The sequence below is a fragment of the Acinonyx jubatus genome, chromosome X (assembly GCF_027475565.1).
Source record: "Acinonyx jubatus isolate Ajub_Pintada_27869175 chromosome X, VMU_Ajub_asm_v1.0, whole genome shotgun sequence".
Classification (NCBI taxonomy): Eukaryota; Metazoa; Chordata; class Mammalia; order Carnivora; family Felidae; genus Acinonyx; species Acinonyx jubatus.
This window is the reverse complement of record NC_069389.1, coordinates 88203591-88220656: the sequence shown is the minus strand read 5'-3', so window position 1 is coordinate 88220656 and position 17066 is coordinate 88203591. Positions and strand designations below refer to the sequence as shown.

Below are 17066 nucleotides of genomic sequence, written 5' to 3'. Positions count from 1 at the left end.
AGCAAGCACATGGCAGAGAGGGGGTACACAGAGGGCAATGGTGCAACAGAAGCAAGCAAGACCCCACTTTGCAGACTTTGCAGAATAGCTCAGCCTGGACCCACTCCGTGAAAAGTACCCCCCCCCCCGCCATTTTTCTACAGGTTCTCCCTGCCAATATCTGGAAGCACAAGGTAGGGCCGGCAGTCATCGGTGGTCCAGTGGCTCAAGAGAAAATGAGTCTCTTGAGGCCCGAGCATTCTCCAACAGAGGAGAAAACACTTAATTCTTAATCAAATGTAGTCTTCCCCTCTTCATCACGTTGCTCAGTGCAGGGCAGAATAAACGACCAATGGAAAAGACCAGGGCCACCTGGGTGGTTCGGTCAGTTAAGCGTCTGACTTCAGCTCAGGTCGTGATTTCGTGGTTGGTGGGTTTGAGCCCCGCATCGGGTTCTGTGCTGACGGCTCGGAGCCTGGAGCCTGCTTCAGATTCTGTGTCTCCCTCTCTCTCTGTCCCTCCCTGCTCGCACTCTGTCTCTCTGTCTCTCTCTCAAAAATAAATAAACATTACAAAATTAAAAAAAAAAAAAAAAAAGGAAGGCCCGAGCTCAAGGGCCATTGCAGTGTGCAAATACTGCAGGATTTTGGCCCAAGAGAAGAATGCTTATTTCTCTGTCACTGAATGTAAAAAAACCAAAAATGCATTTTAATTATAATAAATCAATTAAGATTTGAAACAAATGCCGGTAACAGTCATTTTTACTAAAGTGATGCTGTTAGATTTTAAAAGTCTGATCAAATCTCACAGGTCATGTCTCTGTGTACAAAATGGGGTGGGGGGGGAGTTGAGGTTAACAGTCTGAATAACTGAACTGAAATTACCCAGGCAATTATTTCTTTTTCCTTCCCTTTTACATATAAAGACAGTAGGGATGCACAGAAGCAAAGTGGGTAACAGAACGAGTTGTAACCTTTGAAAGTAAACAGATTTGAGTTCAGACTCTGGCTCTGCCACTCATTAGTTTGGTGACTTGGTCGCTTTAGCCTCTTTTTGAGGCTGACTCTCACTGATCTGTAAAATAAGGATGTTGAAATCTACCACAAGGGCTTATTAAGAAAAGTAAACGTTCTGATGTATGTAAAGTGGCCAGCACAGAGACTGCTCCATAAATGGGAGTTATTACTATTGTTAGTATGGCAAATAGTAGGTATTAGCACTACAGGCATATTTAATCACATATAGTAAAGTCAGTTGGCTGAAGTCGAGTGATTCCAGCTCCAAATGCTCAGTGCCAGCTGCAACCCGAAACTCTGCCTTTCCAAACACCTCTAGCTCAGAATGTCTCAACTTCAACACTGCTGACCTTCTGGGCTGAATAATTCTTTGTTGCAGAGGGGCAAGGAGGGGGGCTTGTCCTTAGCATTGCAGAGATTTTGGAAGCCTCCTTCGCCTCTATCTACTAGATAGAGCACTTCTTGTGTTGTGACTATAAACAGGTCTCCACATGTTGCCAAGTATTTCCTGGAAAGGCAAAACGGCCCCACAACCCTCTCTGCAGAGTCTCCCTGTGGCCTATAGCTGGCACTGCTCTCTTTCTTTTCTGAGGCTTTTTAGATGGAAATTTGCATGAACAAGAAGGCTTCCTACGCTCTAATTGTATCACATTATCGAATCTTATCATCCAAATCAAATTGTAAGTTTCTCGATAGCAGGAAATTGCTTTTCTATGCTTCCCTCCAAAAATTCTTGCATGGAACAGACAAGTAGGAACTCAGTAAAGGTACACTTTTTGCTCATTTTTTCATTCATTCACTCAAAAAGTATTTGTTAAGTCCCTTTATGTTCTAAGCACTTTATTAGGAGCTGGACATACAGGAAAGGGAGACACAGTGTCTTCCCTTGAGGAGCTCACAGCCTAAGTGAAAGATTGGACGAGTACAGTGTGACTTGTTGCCATAAAGGCAGCAAAGAAGAGGGGCCTTAACTCAGACTGGGAGAAGCACAGAAGGCTTTCCTGAGGAGGCAACTTCTGAGTTGGGTTTTGAAGGATGAGTAGGAGTTAGTGACACTGGGGGCACCAATTGCCTATAAGTAGAAATTTGTTAGATGTTTTTGTAGTATGAGCTTAACGAATGTGCTTCACAGACCTGTGAGTCTTCTCAGCAGACAATGCATTTTACTTAGACCTCCTTGACCCAGAAAGCTCACCGAAAGAGGACTGTTTTGTCAAACTGGAGTCAGTGTATATGCACAAGTAGGTACCCAAAAATGACACTGTGGGTGGGAGGGTTGCTAGCATTTGCTGGCCCTGCCCCCTTCTCCACATAGAAATGCGCCTAAATTAAGGGAAGAGGCTGTATTATTGTGGCTGCTGGTTTGATTGACTGTGTTGGGCTTTGAGGCTGACTTACTTATCATGACAGATCAGTTGGGAGACCTTGGGCGATGATCAAAAGATGTCACCAGATTATTTTATTCCTTTTGGGAGTGTCATCTTAAAATAAAGCTTATTGTTTGATTCATTATGGCAAGTTATCACCTTAATTGATCTTTTCAAGTGAAAATATTTAGCTTCTGTCAGATTTGGAGTGTGGGGGAAGGAGTGATCTGGAATACACAGCAAGTGCCAAACTTTACATCTTTTGACTTCAGGGGGCCTGGAGTTTATGCAAACAGGCCCAAACTTTTAAAGGATCAGTTTTTCAGTTTAAACGTTTTTTGAGAAGCCATCCCATGAAGAAAGTAATGATGGCAAAAAGAAAAACTCACTTAGCTTCTCTAGGATCTCCTCATCTGTCATCTTGGATTTTTTCCTTTGCCGATCTGTGTTTCTATACAAAGTACTGGAATTGGCATTCTCCGCAGAAGGTGGTGCGACCTCTTTATTTGGTGCTGCTGGTGAAGCAATGGATTCAAGCACAGAACGAGTGTAGATCTTAAAGACAAGAAAAAAAGTTCTACGATGAAAACAGTAGGTCAAGGAAAGAATATGAAGTCAAGATGCTAACGTTTCTGTGAGGTTTTCTTTTTTGGATTAAGATGAAATCTTAAAAGCAGATTTTGGTTCATAGCAAAGTCGAGCAGAAGGTACAGATTTCCCATCTACCCCCACCCCCCACAAACGTCACAGCCTCCCTTATCACCAACACCACCCCCTCCATCAGAGTGGGACATTTGTTACAACTGATGAACTTACACTGACATGTCATAATCACCCAAAGTCAATAGTTTATATCTGGTTCACTCTTAGTGTATACATTCTATAGGTCTGGACAAATGTATAATGACATGTATCCATCATTATGGTGATGGAGTTTTGTCACTAGCTAAAAATCCTCTGTGCTCTGCATATTCACCCCTCCTCCCCACCCCAACCCCTACCCCCAATAAGTTTTTAAAGACAAGTGATCGATTATTAAAAAAAGAACTTTAAGTTGCTTCAAATACACTGCCCTTGGAAGCTCACAGGACCCAGTCCTTTGAGGTCCTCACATATCCTGAGCTAATTCTGGTCTCAGTGTCTCTGCTTAGGCAATTCTTCCTACTTAATTCACATGGATTTCCTTCTCTAATTTAACATCTGCAGCAATTTTATAACTTAGCGCTTCTTTGTACATTGTTCAGTATCATTCTCTAGTTGTCACGTACTATCCTGTATCCTCAAATAGCAACTTCAGCCAAGGTTGTATCTTGTATTCTAGTTCTGGGAACACAGTGGATCCTCAATAGGTATTAGTTGGTTAACTAGATTCTGACTTTACGATTGCTCCAAAGGGCATCTTCTGAATCATTTAGAAAACAGTCATTTGTGGCTTACTGATTTCGTATGCTCTGGTCTTGGTGCAATAACCGGCGGGGGCTCATTGTCGTCTTCTTCTTCTTCCTCTTCTTCGTCTTCTTCTTCGGACACAGGAGGAGCCAAAGGAGGCTCTGACGCTGTTTTTGTACTCTTGTGACAAAAAACAAAGTTTAAAGACCAGGTATTAACGCCTCGTTGTTTTTCTTCAGAAATGAGAAAAGGGAAATGAGCTAGGAAGGAACTGCACCTTTTACAACTGAACAGAAGAACCATCTACAATTTGGTGATCAGTTCTGCCCACATTCGAAGGTGAATTCAAGCCACGGTTTGAAACATCATGACAAGAAACATTTTTTTAACATCATGAAATTTTCAAAATCTTGTTATTTTCCACTGGGCTCAGAAACAGTGGGCTAGTCATTTAATATGTGAAAGTTCAATGCTCTTGAAATCAATGAATATATTTTTTAAATGCTATAAAGCCTTCAATTTGTACCGGGCAACTTGTCAACCTGTTGATTGATATTTTGTCGACCAGAAACAGGCTGTGTTGTGCCTGAGGATCAGAGCATGCGTATGGATATGGTATTAATACAGCTCTGCAAATACTCACTAAGTACAAGCAAGCCCAAAAATGTTGCTCCCCTGTTCATCCTCCTGGAAAGAAGCACTCAGAGAGTAACAGACATGGAGAGCTAAGGGATATTCATCAACAGAAATAATTATTCAGTCTTAACCAACAGGTAAATGGTGATTTGCAATGTTAAAAATGGCAATAACACCACCAAAAATAACAACACCTGTAGTATCTAGGATCGGTTCTTGATCATTCATGTTAATGCCGGGTAAAACGTTCCGAGGCAGAATTTTGAAAGAACTGTAGCCATGGTTCTCAAAGTGTTGTCCCCAGGCCAGCCTCATCAGCATCATCAAGGGACTTGTTAGAAATGCAAACCCTTGGGCTCTATCCACACCAATGAATCATAGATCTGGGAGTGGGGTCTAACAACGTGTTATAACAAGCCTTTCAGGTGATTCTGGTTGAGGCTCAAGTTTAAAAATCACTGAACTATGATATAGGTCTGTGCTGTCCAAGATGGCAGCCACCAGCTCTCCATGGCTAATGAACAGTCACAGTGTGGCTAGTCTGAATTGAGATGGGTTGTAAGTATAAAGTATACACCAGACGTTGAATATGTAACATGAAAGAATTGTAAAATATTTCCTTGATGAAAAATATTTCCCTTTATGTTGGTTATAGGTCGACATAGTAATATCTTGAATACATTGAGTTAAATAAAATAGTATTAAAATTAATTTCACTTATTTCTTTTTACTTTTTTTCAAAGTGGCTACTAGAAAATTTAAAGTTACACATATGGCTTTCATAACATTCACTTCTGTTGGAAAGTACTATTACAGATGTCTTTTTATGTTTTGTTTTGTGTGTGTATTTGTTTTTTGTTTATGCCTTTGGGTATTCTGGCTCAAGCTAATCCTAAAAAGAATTTTCATTTCTTGAGGACAAAGCTCCTGAGGTAGATAGGGAGCCTACTAATAGACTGTTACCTCAAAGGACCTCAGCCTACGATGAAAATTCAACATGGATTTTCTACAATCATGTATAAACCGATGGTAAAGTTATAAGGTGTAATCATATATTGGATTGGAGACAGCAAGATTTATCTACTGTGAAAAGGAAGACAACTTAGAATTTATAAGCACTTGAAAGAATATTTGCTTGCCCTGATATGTGGTTTATAGACTGAAATTGATGATGCTTACTTGATATTTTTTTTTAAAGTTTTATGTTTGTTTATTTTTGAGAGAAAGAGAGAGAGTGAAAGAGAGAGAGAGAGGTATTGGAGGAGGGGCACATTCAGAGGGAGACGAGAATCCGAAGCAGGCTCCGTGCTGTCAGCGCAAAGCCTGATGTGGGGCTCGAACTCATGAACCTGTGCGATTATGACCTGAGCCCAAGTCAGACGCTCAACCAACTGAGCCACCCAGGTACCCCTGGTTTTCTTATTTGTACACCTATATTTGTTCTTATTCCAGGCAAAATAGCGAGGCTATTACATTGTATCGTGGCTGCGTTGAAAGCAACATGTGTTAATGACATTAAGTTTTCAGATAAAAAAAATCAGTTTCTTCTCATGAAAGACTAACTCTTCAGGGCACTTCAGTGGTCACGGGAAGAAACTGCCTTTAGGTTACTGGTGTCTGCTTTGCTATCACTTTGTTTCAGAAAGTTCTGCTCTATCTTACGCCGGCTGGGATCAAGAATGCACCTAGTTACCGTTTGTTGGTAGAAGGAGCAGAACCTGCCTATCAACTGACTACTTTTTATATGGCAAACAAAGCTATCTTATCTGCCGGGCAATATGAACCATGCCTAGGGATAGTAACCTTTATGAGGGCCTAGGAAAATATGAGAAGTCAGAAATAAATCACTGGCTCCAAAATGCTACAAAAACCTCTAAAATCTAAAGTCATTAATGTCTCATTACGTGTCTATGAAGTGTAACTACATGTCAACTTAGTTACTTAAATTTAGTATATATTTTACAGGAATTGCATTACATTAAAAAACAAATTGTAGGTTAGAGTGTCTTATTTAGTAACAGTTCTTCAGTATTTATGATGATTTCCAATAAATTACGCCTAACCATGACTCTAATGCTACCTGCAATCAACTAATGGTCACAAGCACTGTTTTAAAAAATCACTTGAAAAAGTGTATGGCAAAAAAATTAAATGGGATTATGGGAGCCCTTTAATATATTTGATACAATGCATCATGTGGCCTCCATAAGAGAGTGTATATACAACCTGTGAGCACCTAAAAATAATCCCTGTGGCAAATATAATGGGCCTAGGTCTGGGCTTCTCAGACTGGTACAAAGACCAAGCAGTCCTACTGACCAAGATGTAGGCTTGCACATCTCAACCATCGCTATTTCAGTAAAGAAGACGCACCTGCAAAATATCAGTTTCTCAACATTCATTACCATCCTCTCTATTCCCGTTTAATATGGAGGACACTCTCCATCTCCAAGGATGGACTAAGGGACTATTAGGAAAACCTAAAGTCTTTCATCTTCTTGAAAGTTTGTAAGGGAGGAGGAAGACCCGTATTTCTGCTTATGTGGTACCAAACACTAGGCTGTCATATTGGCTGGTTGGTTGGTTGAGAAGAATGTACGTCCTTCAGGGGACATTGTCTTTTGCATGATGGATGGGCCAGGGAACATTAGCTACCCAGAACACACCTAGAACACCAGGCATTGGTACGGAGAACTGAAATCAACATAATTCCCTGCCCCTGTGCTAAATAATACCAGGACCAGGCACTGGTCCCTTGTCCAGCCTGTGTAATTAACACTGGGGCGGGGCAGTGTTATTTTTCTTTTCCTGTGGTAAACCAGCATCGAGACAGCATATTTTCCTGTTCTTACATTAAACAATACTGAGAGCAAGCAAAAACAACATCTTCAAGAAATGGTTGTTCTTGAAAGATAAGACTGAAGTATTTTACTTAGTCATAATAACACCTTGCTCACCAAGACTCTCTTCAAGACTCTCACTTCACCAATCTAAAGCTATTTAACCATAAACACTGCACAATCCTAACCTAATAAGACCTGCTTTAAAATCACATAGCCATGCTCTAAAACCCTACAAATGTTCTCCCCTGACAGCCCCTGTCTAAGACACTGCTAAAGCTCTATAAAGGGAGGGGCTCTTACTTGCGGCTAAAGTTTAATAAACAGCTTCGCTTGATTAACAGGTTTCTCAGGTGGTCTTTTTTGGGAGTCACAGGTATAATGTCGCTATGCTCTTCCTTCTAGGCTGAAAATTACTATGACTGTCTAAACTTGAAAAAAATATATAGATACTCCGGTTTCTCTTCAGATGATGACCAGTGGTGAGGAGGGTAGAGGGACGGGTGAAATAGGCCATGGGGATTCAGGAGTGCACTTGCTGTGATGAGCATCAGGTATCGTACAGGAGTGTTCAATCACTCTATTGCATGCCTGAAACTAACAGTAATTACACTGGTAACTAACTGGAATTTAAATAAAAACTTAAAAATAAGTTTTTAAAAAGCCAAAAAAATATAGATAGATGAACAGCAAGTAAAGAATATTTTTGTCTTATTAAAATTTTGTGGGGCCCCTGGGTGGCTTAGTTGGTTAAGCGTCTGACGCTTGAGCTCAGCTCAGGTCACGATCTCAGGTTCATGGGTTCGAGCCCCGTGTCGGGCTCTGTGCTGACAGCACAGAGCCTGCTTGGGATTCTGTCTCCCTCTCTCTCCCCCTCCCCCCTTCAAATAGATAAGCTTAAAAATTTTTTTGTGATACACTTCTTTTGCCACACAGTGCAGCAGGGGAGGTAATTCTTTACCTGAGCTAGGTCCTGGAGTCTTTTAGAATTCTGAAGTGTTTGGCCAATCTCTCAAAACGATTACAGGTAGATATGTGCTTTTCCATGTAATATCAAGGGTTCATAGATCTTCTGAAGCCCATCCATATGGCCTGTAAGTTATAAACCCTGCTCTGAAGAATACACTAGCTAGAGAAGCTACCTTAGGAAACTCTTTTTTCTTTGAGATTAATTGTTAAAGGTCAAAGGAATTAGAAGTAAGGACCTTAGAGCCTTTAGATAATGCAAAATGTGGTCTTTGGTCACTTTTCCTGCTTGTTTAAGAGGGAGATTTGAGGGTTCCATTCACGATCGACTTGCGAACTCCCCGGGCAATTCTGATACACACTGAAGTAAAAGAACCACTAATCTAGGTGAACAAAATAAACCAGGACTTCAAATCAAAAGCTCAATCTGTGTCAACTACACACCCAGCTTCTCTGGACACAAATCGTGACCTATTCATATTACTGTTGTTACCTTCCGCTCAGAACACCGGTACGGGATTCTAAATGCATTACTTCACTCTCAATAGTACAATAAACATATAACATTTTAAAGTACCCTTAAATTGAAGAGTAGGTCCCTGAATAATATTTAGTGTTTAATATACTAATATCAAAGAAGCTACCACAAGTGAGCAGTAAAGCAGATGTCATAGGACCATGGGAGGTATTGCTGAATTCAATATTAATTATATAGTCATTAGTTAAAAATATTTAGTGACTACAGCACTGCTTCTATTTTAATTCCCACCCAGGCTAGTAAAGGAGGCCAAAACTGGTGATCAATTTAGGCCGCGTTTATAAGGAGATAGTCCAATCCCATTAAGTCAGATCCTATAGGATAGCTAGGTCTACTTGGGAGGGTTCCTAATGCAAAGAAAAACAAACAAACAAACAAAAAAACATAAGCAGTGTCAAGTGCAATCTCCTCCTAGAACCATAAGGAGAGCACAGGGTCCTCTCTACTCCCCATTCCTAAGCAGCTGAGTCCCACTGAAGGGATCCAATCTGAACTCAAGGGTCTAATCCAGTTCATTCAATCAATAGAAACACAACCTTAGTTAAGTAGTTTAATCAACTGTCTCCACCTGGAAGTCCTTCTGGCCCTTCAAACTCAGAACTATCCAACAGGAAACTCAGCATCTTCTCACAAAAGTTGCAACTCCTGAACAAGGGTGTCCTTGTCTTTTTGGCCATCCTCATATCATTTTAAGCCTGCTATGAATCTTTGACCTTAACCTATTTTCCAACATCCAGCCAATAACCTAAACATGTCCAGAATTTGAACTTCCTCTCCATTCCTACTGCTACTATCTCAGGCCCTTATTACCACCTAAGGCCTGGATGCTTGTGCTGCTCCCCCAAGTGCTCTCCCTTCCTCCAGCCTCATCTTCTGCCTTTAATTCATTTTGGACATTTGCTGTCAAATAACTCTTAACTGCCTAATTCTCCTGGTCCAAAAAACTCCAAGGGCTTTCCAATGTCTACTAGAAAATGTCAGATTTCTTAGACTAGTATGTAAAGGTCACTATTATCTGGCTCCACCTTAATATTCAAAGCTTAATTCCTATGATTCCCTTTCTTATATCTCAGTCTTCATTCAAACCCACACCTTTTTGTTCCCGTGCCCTCCCGACTACTGTGCCCTTTCCCATGTTTTTTCTTTTGCTTAGAATGCCCCACGCTATCTTCACAGATCCAAATCCCACCTGACCTTCAAGACCTAGCTCAAATGCCACCTTTTATATGAAGCATTTTCCAACTCAATGTTCAACTAATATGTACCAAGTACCTATTTTGTACCAGGCACTGAGCTTAAGCTCTTAGAGACTAGGGCCGGCTTCCTTTTTCCTCCCCAGCGAAGAGCAAACTCTTTTCTCTGAGTTCTCATAGCAAATGGACATATTTGATGCTATGTAATATGGTCCGTATTGTGTCGTGTTTCTTTATGTGCACACTTCTCTTCCCTTACCAGACTGAGCTCCAAATTTCCTAGTGCTTGTAAAGAGGCACTTGATAAATATATGTGAAAACATAAATATCCATTTGTTTTATCTCCAAACAGGGAGAACACCATTTTGTTTCTGATTTCTTGGAATATTTTGATCATTATGTAGAGTTAGTTTGAATTCCACAAACAAAACCAACAGAAGCAAGCTCAAAAGAAAGGGAGAGTATTTTAGGATATCTAAACTGTTGATAAAACAAAACAAAACAAAACAACCTACAGACCATCCTGGCAGGTTAGTGTCTGAAATAAGTGACCTACCTAAAACAGATACCAACTATTTCTTTGCCAGAATACCCAGCTAGTATTCATTAAACGCTAATAATATTAATTAAACCAAGGGAGGTGAGGTACATGTTGGTCCTGGAAGGTTGACATTTTTGTCTTTCTCACTTTAAGATGACCTCCCTTCACATGCTGTTTCAGTGTGGCCTAGGAATCTCTCACGGGAGAGGAGGAGAGGGGGGCAGAAATGACCAGTTACAATGGAAGAATGACATTCTACTCCGTTTTGGGGAATCTGAGCATGGCACAAGTACCATGGCATCATAGGAGCCTCATGCGTGGAGAGAGTGAGTTTTTCCTCGTATTGCCATCTAAAAGTGATAGTAATACTAGGTTACACTTAATAAACATATAGTATGTGCTAGGTCATGTGCTAAGTATATTATATGCATTACCACATTCAGTAACCACACAAGTTTTAGGAGGTCGGTAACATTATTATACCCAGTCAAAGCTGAGGAAAGACGGGCTCAGCAAAGCTAAGCCGCTTTCCCAAAGTTGCGCAGCTTGTAAGTGGAGGAGTAAGACTAAAAACACCTAGGTTCAGAGCCTTCATTCTTTTTTTTTCACTGTGGTAAAATACGCATAACATAAAAGTTACCATCGTGGCCACTGTTCAAACGTACAGTTCAGTAGCATTAAGTATATTCACACTGTCGTGCAACCGATCTCCAGAACCCTTTCCATCTTGCAAAAATTTAACCCTTTCTATGGAGTACTCTATACCTCATATAAGGAGAAACATACAGGATTTGTCTTTTCATGACTGGATTATTTCAATTGGCACAATGTCCTCAAGGTTCATCCACGTGGTAGCACGTGTCACAATGTCCTTCCTTTTTAAGGCTGAATAATATACCATGGCGTGGATATACCACATTTATTTATCCATCATCGGCTGATGGACACGGGAGTGGCTTCTACCTTTTATATATTGTGAATAATGCTGCTGCGAACATGGGTGTATAAAAATCCATTTGAAAACTTGCTTTTAATTCTTTCGGGCATAAATCCAGAAGTGGGATTGCTGGATCCTATGGTAATTCTGTACTTTTTAATATTTTATTTATTCTTGAGAGAGAGAGAGAAGGAGGGAGGGAGGGAGGGGCAGAGAGAGGGAGACACAGATTCTGAAGCAGGGTCCAGGCTCTGAGCTGTCAGCACAGAGCCCGACGCAGGGCTCGAACTCACGAACCACAAGATCATGATCTGAGCCGAAGTTGGACGCTTAACCGACTGAGCCACCCGGGAACCCCTGGTAATTCTATTTTTAATTTTTGAGGAGCTGCCATGCTATTACATAGCCTTTACTCTTCACCACTAATGACCTACTGCTGTCATACGTGTTGCTCAGGGTGATATCAAGGAGGCCAGCATCTATCTGTCCTCTATAAAAGGTTCATTACCCATGACTCTTTGAACCAACAGGAAACTTCCACCACTGCTAATTATTTCACTCCTAAGGAAGCGAACAAAGCAGGAAATAATTTCTATCAAATATCAAAATAAAATCACACAAAGGGAAGCCTTGTCTAAGATAATGTTCTGTCTAATGCGTATGGGTACGGTTGCAGATACCATATCACTTCCAAGAACTCTGAACTAGGTTACTTATGTTCTAGTCACTTCTCTGATAAAACTTGTCTATGTGACTTTGGGCAAAGTCACCTTCGCCACTGCACCTCAGTTTGTTGGAACAGGAGACACTAAAAGGTATAGGGGTATGACCTGAGATGAGTTACTTCGCCTCTCTGAACTTCATCTGTAAAACGGAGACAATAGTACAATTTACCTAATTTGGTTTCAAGAAAGGGTAAGTGAATGTCAAATGGTGTGATCCCAGGGGTGCCTGGGTGGCTCAGCCGGTTAAGCGTCCAACTCTTGATCTCGACTCGGGTCATGATCTCACGGTTCATGCGTTCGTCCTTCATTCGGGGCTCTGCGCTGACAGTGCAGAGCCTGCTTGGGATCGCTCTCTCTCTCCCTATCTCTCTGCCCCTCCCCTGCTCACGCTCTTTCTCACTCTCAAAATAAATAAAGAAAAAATGTTATTATCCCGGCGCCTGGCACATTGGTAAGTGTTCAGTAAAGAGAAGCCCCTATCATTATGATTACTTGCAAGATTCTGTATGTAAGAGAAACACAAACATTTATCTACCTAAAGGTTAAACACCTATGTTCACAGTAGCTTTATTTAGAATAGCCAAAAACTGTAAACGGGCCAGAGATCCTCCAAAGGGTAGACTGTTAAACAGAGGTACACCCATACCATGGAATACTGCTTAGCAATAACAAGGAACAAACTACTGATAACACACAACTTGGATGAATCCTAAGAGCATTATGCTGAGCGAAGAAAGCCAATCCCGAAAGGTCATACGCTGTATTATTTCATTTAGACGAAATGTCCACAAAGACAAATCTGTAATACCAGATTAGTGACTGCCTGGGGCTACAGTGGGGGTGGGATGGGGAATAACAGGAAGCAGGCCCTAAGGGATCTTAAGAGGTGATGAAAGTATTTTAAAACTGGATTGTGGTGAGGGGAGCGCTGGTATGTAAATTTACCTGGAGTCGTCAAACTGTGCACTTAAAAATGGGTTATATATTTTATGTTCTGTACATTTTATATACAAATCCTCTATTTTATATTTACATATATAATTATACATTTTATACCTCAAAACGATACCTTTTACTTTATATATCGAAATGATACCTCTAAAAAACTGTTTTTTAAAATATCCTATGCCTAAGCTGAATCTGTGCAACCGTAATCTGTTGCAGTGCCAGAAGCACTGAGGACTCTAAACCATTTTCAATTTTTCACTTACCGAAGGGTGGGCTGCTATGTATCCGTGTGCACTTTTATCTGAAAAGTGAAGATAAAGATGTCACCTTTATTTCATAAAGACTGCCTCATTTAGAGGCCACAGTTAATACAAAAAAAATAATAACCTATGCAGGTTTAACCTTTGACCAGAAGGAGATTCTCCAATTCGGTATTAAACACATGCTATGACAATGACATGATTTTTCTTTTCTGTTTTTAAAGTTTATTTATTTATCTTGACGGGACGCCTGGGTGGCTCAGTCGGTTAAGCATCTGACTTCTGTTCAGGTCATGATCTGACGGCTCTGAGTTTGGGCCCCACATCAGGTTCTCTGCTGTCAGCGTAGTGCCTGCTTCACATCCTCTCCCTCTCTTTCTCTGCCCTTCCCCTGCTAACTCACCCTCTCTCTAAAATCAATCAATCAATCAATCAAATTTATTTGAGAGAGAGAGCAAGGGAGGGCCAGAGAGAGAGGGAGAGAGAGGATCCCAAGTAGGCTCCACGCTGTCAGCACAGAGCCTGACGTGGGGCTCGATCCCACAAACTGTGGGATCATGACCTGAGCTGAAACCAAGAGTCAGACGCTTAAGTGACTGAGCCACCCAGGCACCCCTCACTTTTCTTAAAATAGCTCACACCCCTGCATCCTTACTACACCATTTTATAGACCTTAATGAAGGCCTCCAGCGAATCTCATCCATATGGAAGAATATTGAGATCACCTACTCCTGATTGGTATGAACCTAGACATCTACATCCAGAATCTCTCCCCCACCTCCTTCTTCCTTATCCTCCTCTCTCCTTCTCCTTCCTCGCTCCCGCCCTCCCTTCCTTCCCTTCAATTTCTCTTCTCCCTACCTCCTCCTACCCTATTCCTTAGTTGCCACACTAGAGCATCTCAAAAATGTCTGGTGGGTTTCACTCAGCTCAGACAAATACTGGAATGATGCATTTTTGGTCTTGGTCGCCTATGGTTCTACAGTGAACCTGGAGGACCGTTCTACATTTCCTCACATTAAGCATTGCTTGATGTGTCACTAGGATCTCTTAGATATTTCACTCTATGTGGAAGACTAAATACCATGAAAAGCTCTCCTTGATTGCTTTTTTTTCTTTTTTTGGTTTTCTCCACTGGAGAACAGCAGTTAAGCAATCTTCTCCGTTAAAATCGCCCCGTCGAGCAGGTGAATTGCTATATGCCTTAAGTTTGGGCTTTGACATTTGTTATGACCAAATGAGATGCTCCTCCCCTTCCAGGTGGGTCTTTGCACCATTCTTGAAGATATTTCAAGCCTGCCCTATATTTAAATCAATGCTGAGAGGTAGGGACGCTTTACAGCTGGGGCACTGATGATAGGATTCTCTCTCTCTCTCTCCCTCTTTTTTTTTTTTTTTTTTAGACGTTACACAACTTACACAGTAAGTTGTTCTAGGGAGGCAACCCAGATCATTTTCCTCAAAATGCCAAAATATTGTTTGGTATATGTTTTTCAGTTGCGTATAGTACAAACTTGAACATCAAAGCTTCAAACAAAGGCTGGGTCTACATGCTAGCAAATGAAGTCAAGATTTGGCAGGAATACGGTCATTTCGATTTCATATAAATAGCCAGACATGATTTCCCTTTTTAGGTCTCATTTTGAGGTTGGATCAAAATAACCTGGCAACCACGAAACGTGTGCTGTATCATCATGGTACAATTCAATGAATCTAAAAGATAAAATAAACTTCGAGAGACCACGGTCTGGTCCATACACCTCTTATTTCACGAGCACATCACAGGGCCTGATCCTAAGTGACTAAGTGTCTTCTTCACTGAACAACGCCCCTACTTGAGTTCTACGAACACCCAAGAAAATCTCCTAACATCAACTTCAACTCCCAAGCCATATTTCGATTTGCTTATGTTAAAGTCATTTGAAGAATGAGCCAGAACTGACTTCGGACACCCTCCAGGCATTCTGTTCTAATCCTGAGGCTCTGAGATCAGAGTCACCTGTCTCTTTGATACCTCCGATCTACTCTTACCTCCGGATGTAAAGCTCATATATTTCTGGTTGTTGACGGTTTCTTTGGAATCGTAGAATTTGAGAACGTCTAGGACGGCTTGTGGATTCTTCTTCTGTTCCAGCTTTGTTATGTTGGAGGTTTGGAGTAACCGTGCCCACTGCTCAGGAATTCCCTGTGGACAACCAAAGGGAAAGAATGGCAGCTCAGAACATTCAGTAAGCTGCCTTTTCATGTTCCAGTAAAGTTCTTCACCAAGAAGCCCATGCTACCTGTAGGATTACACTTGGGAAACTGAAGTTACACTCTCGATTTAAAGTTAGTAACTTAACAATGCAATCATTCTCTTCTCTAATTAAAACACATAGGTAAAACTAGGATCCAACTTAAAAAGGGTGGGTGGGAGTATGACTGTGATAGAAAAAAAAAGCGCATGAAAATCACCTCCATATTAATTCTGCTCATCCATGAAATGATGTTTACGGCTTAGCTTATTTTTTCTGGCGACTCAGGGCAGACATAGCAAGACTTCTCTAAATTTGGGCACCGTATAGTATAGTGCAGATCAATGGATTTTGTATGACTGGAATAACATAAGCTCTTTCTGGGCACGTTGGAATCGGAGTTATCTTTCCGAATAAAAGAAAAGCCTCACCCTTGGTTCAGTTTATACTCTGTGATTACAAAATGTAATTTGGGGGAGGGGGTGTCAAGGGTTTTAATACAGAGGGGGACTGAGAGGAGACAAAAATAGAATAGCGGAGGAGCGATAACCACGGAGATGCGAAACGGTAACATTAACGCTGCTTTGGGCATTCTCCCTGCAGCTTTCTCCTCTCCTCCCTCCGTCCCCTCCGCCCCACTTTGTTCATTGGCCACACAGAACCTGGGGACTGTGACAACCATGGCAAAGCCCTGTGAGAATTTGCAATCGTCTAAAGCATTTAGAGCACAGAGGAGGGGGTATTTGGAAATCTAACCAAGGACAATTGCACCAATTACTTGGAAAGGTTAGTTGTGCCTTGAGGATTTTAGCATTCTTTCCTACACATTCAGCCTCCGGATGTCCCCATTTCATAATCGTCCGCCCTCCAAGAGCGACTTGGAGCTAGAGACAGACACATCATTCCTGAAGTGCATCTAGACCCAATTTGTGCGGCTTTGTCCTACGAAGTCTCGGCAAAACAATGTGTGACGTGGGCCTCCAGAGTTTGGGAATGACAACAAAAAAGTGATATAAGCCAAGCAACAACTCTACTGCACACACATGAACCTGCTGCTGCAGTGCTATGACATCTCAAAGAAGCACTTTGATGCAAGCTTCTTTTGGGCCTGTGACGCACCTCTGGGAGCTTCCCTGGGCACATCTGTGAGCCATAGAGATCTGGCTGTAATGGACGTAAATAAAGAAAGAAAAGAAAGTTAAAACAGAATGCGGGACAACTGAGAAGGTGGGAGGAGATGAAACCAATGGGTCTGGATGGGGGAGGGGGGTAATCCCTTCTAAAGTGGGGCGGTTATGAAAATAGAGAGGCATTAACTAAATCAGGGGCAGGACAGATTTAAGAAAACAGAGAAAACGACAATGTTCTACGGAGTGGATGCGTAATTCCACTTTTGGCCAGATGCGTCCTCCATAAATATGCAATAATAAGAATTACCATTAAATGACTGGAGAGATTACCAAAAGGCGGAAACATGACTTCAGGGGTGGGGGAGGG

The 17066-nt window shown here is 41.4% G+C and overlaps 1 protein-coding gene across 24 annotated transcripts in view; it reads right to left on the bottom strand.

Moving 5' to 3' along the window:
• Positions 1–17066, bottom strand: part of PAK3 (p21 (RAC1) activated kinase 3) — a 252318-nt gene that overhangs the window by 52625 nt on the left and 182627 nt on the right. For 22 of the 24 annotated variants that reach the window (XM_053201568.1, XM_053201567.1, XM_053201563.1 and 19 more), the window contains 5 exons: positions 16689–16733; positions 15367–15520; positions 13339–13376; positions 3800–3931; positions 2752–2917 (listed from right to left, as the gene is read on the bottom strand). In XM_053201568.1, coding sequence (XP_053057543.1) covers positions 2752–2917; positions 3800–3931; positions 13339–13376; positions 15367–15520; positions 16689–16733 — 535 coding nt within the window. The remainder of the gene's footprint in view (positions 1–2751; positions 2918–3799; positions 3932–13338; positions 13377–15366; positions 15521–16688; positions 16734–17066) is intronic. The other 2 variants (XM_053201573.1, XM_053201572.1) reach the window with 1 other exon arrangement.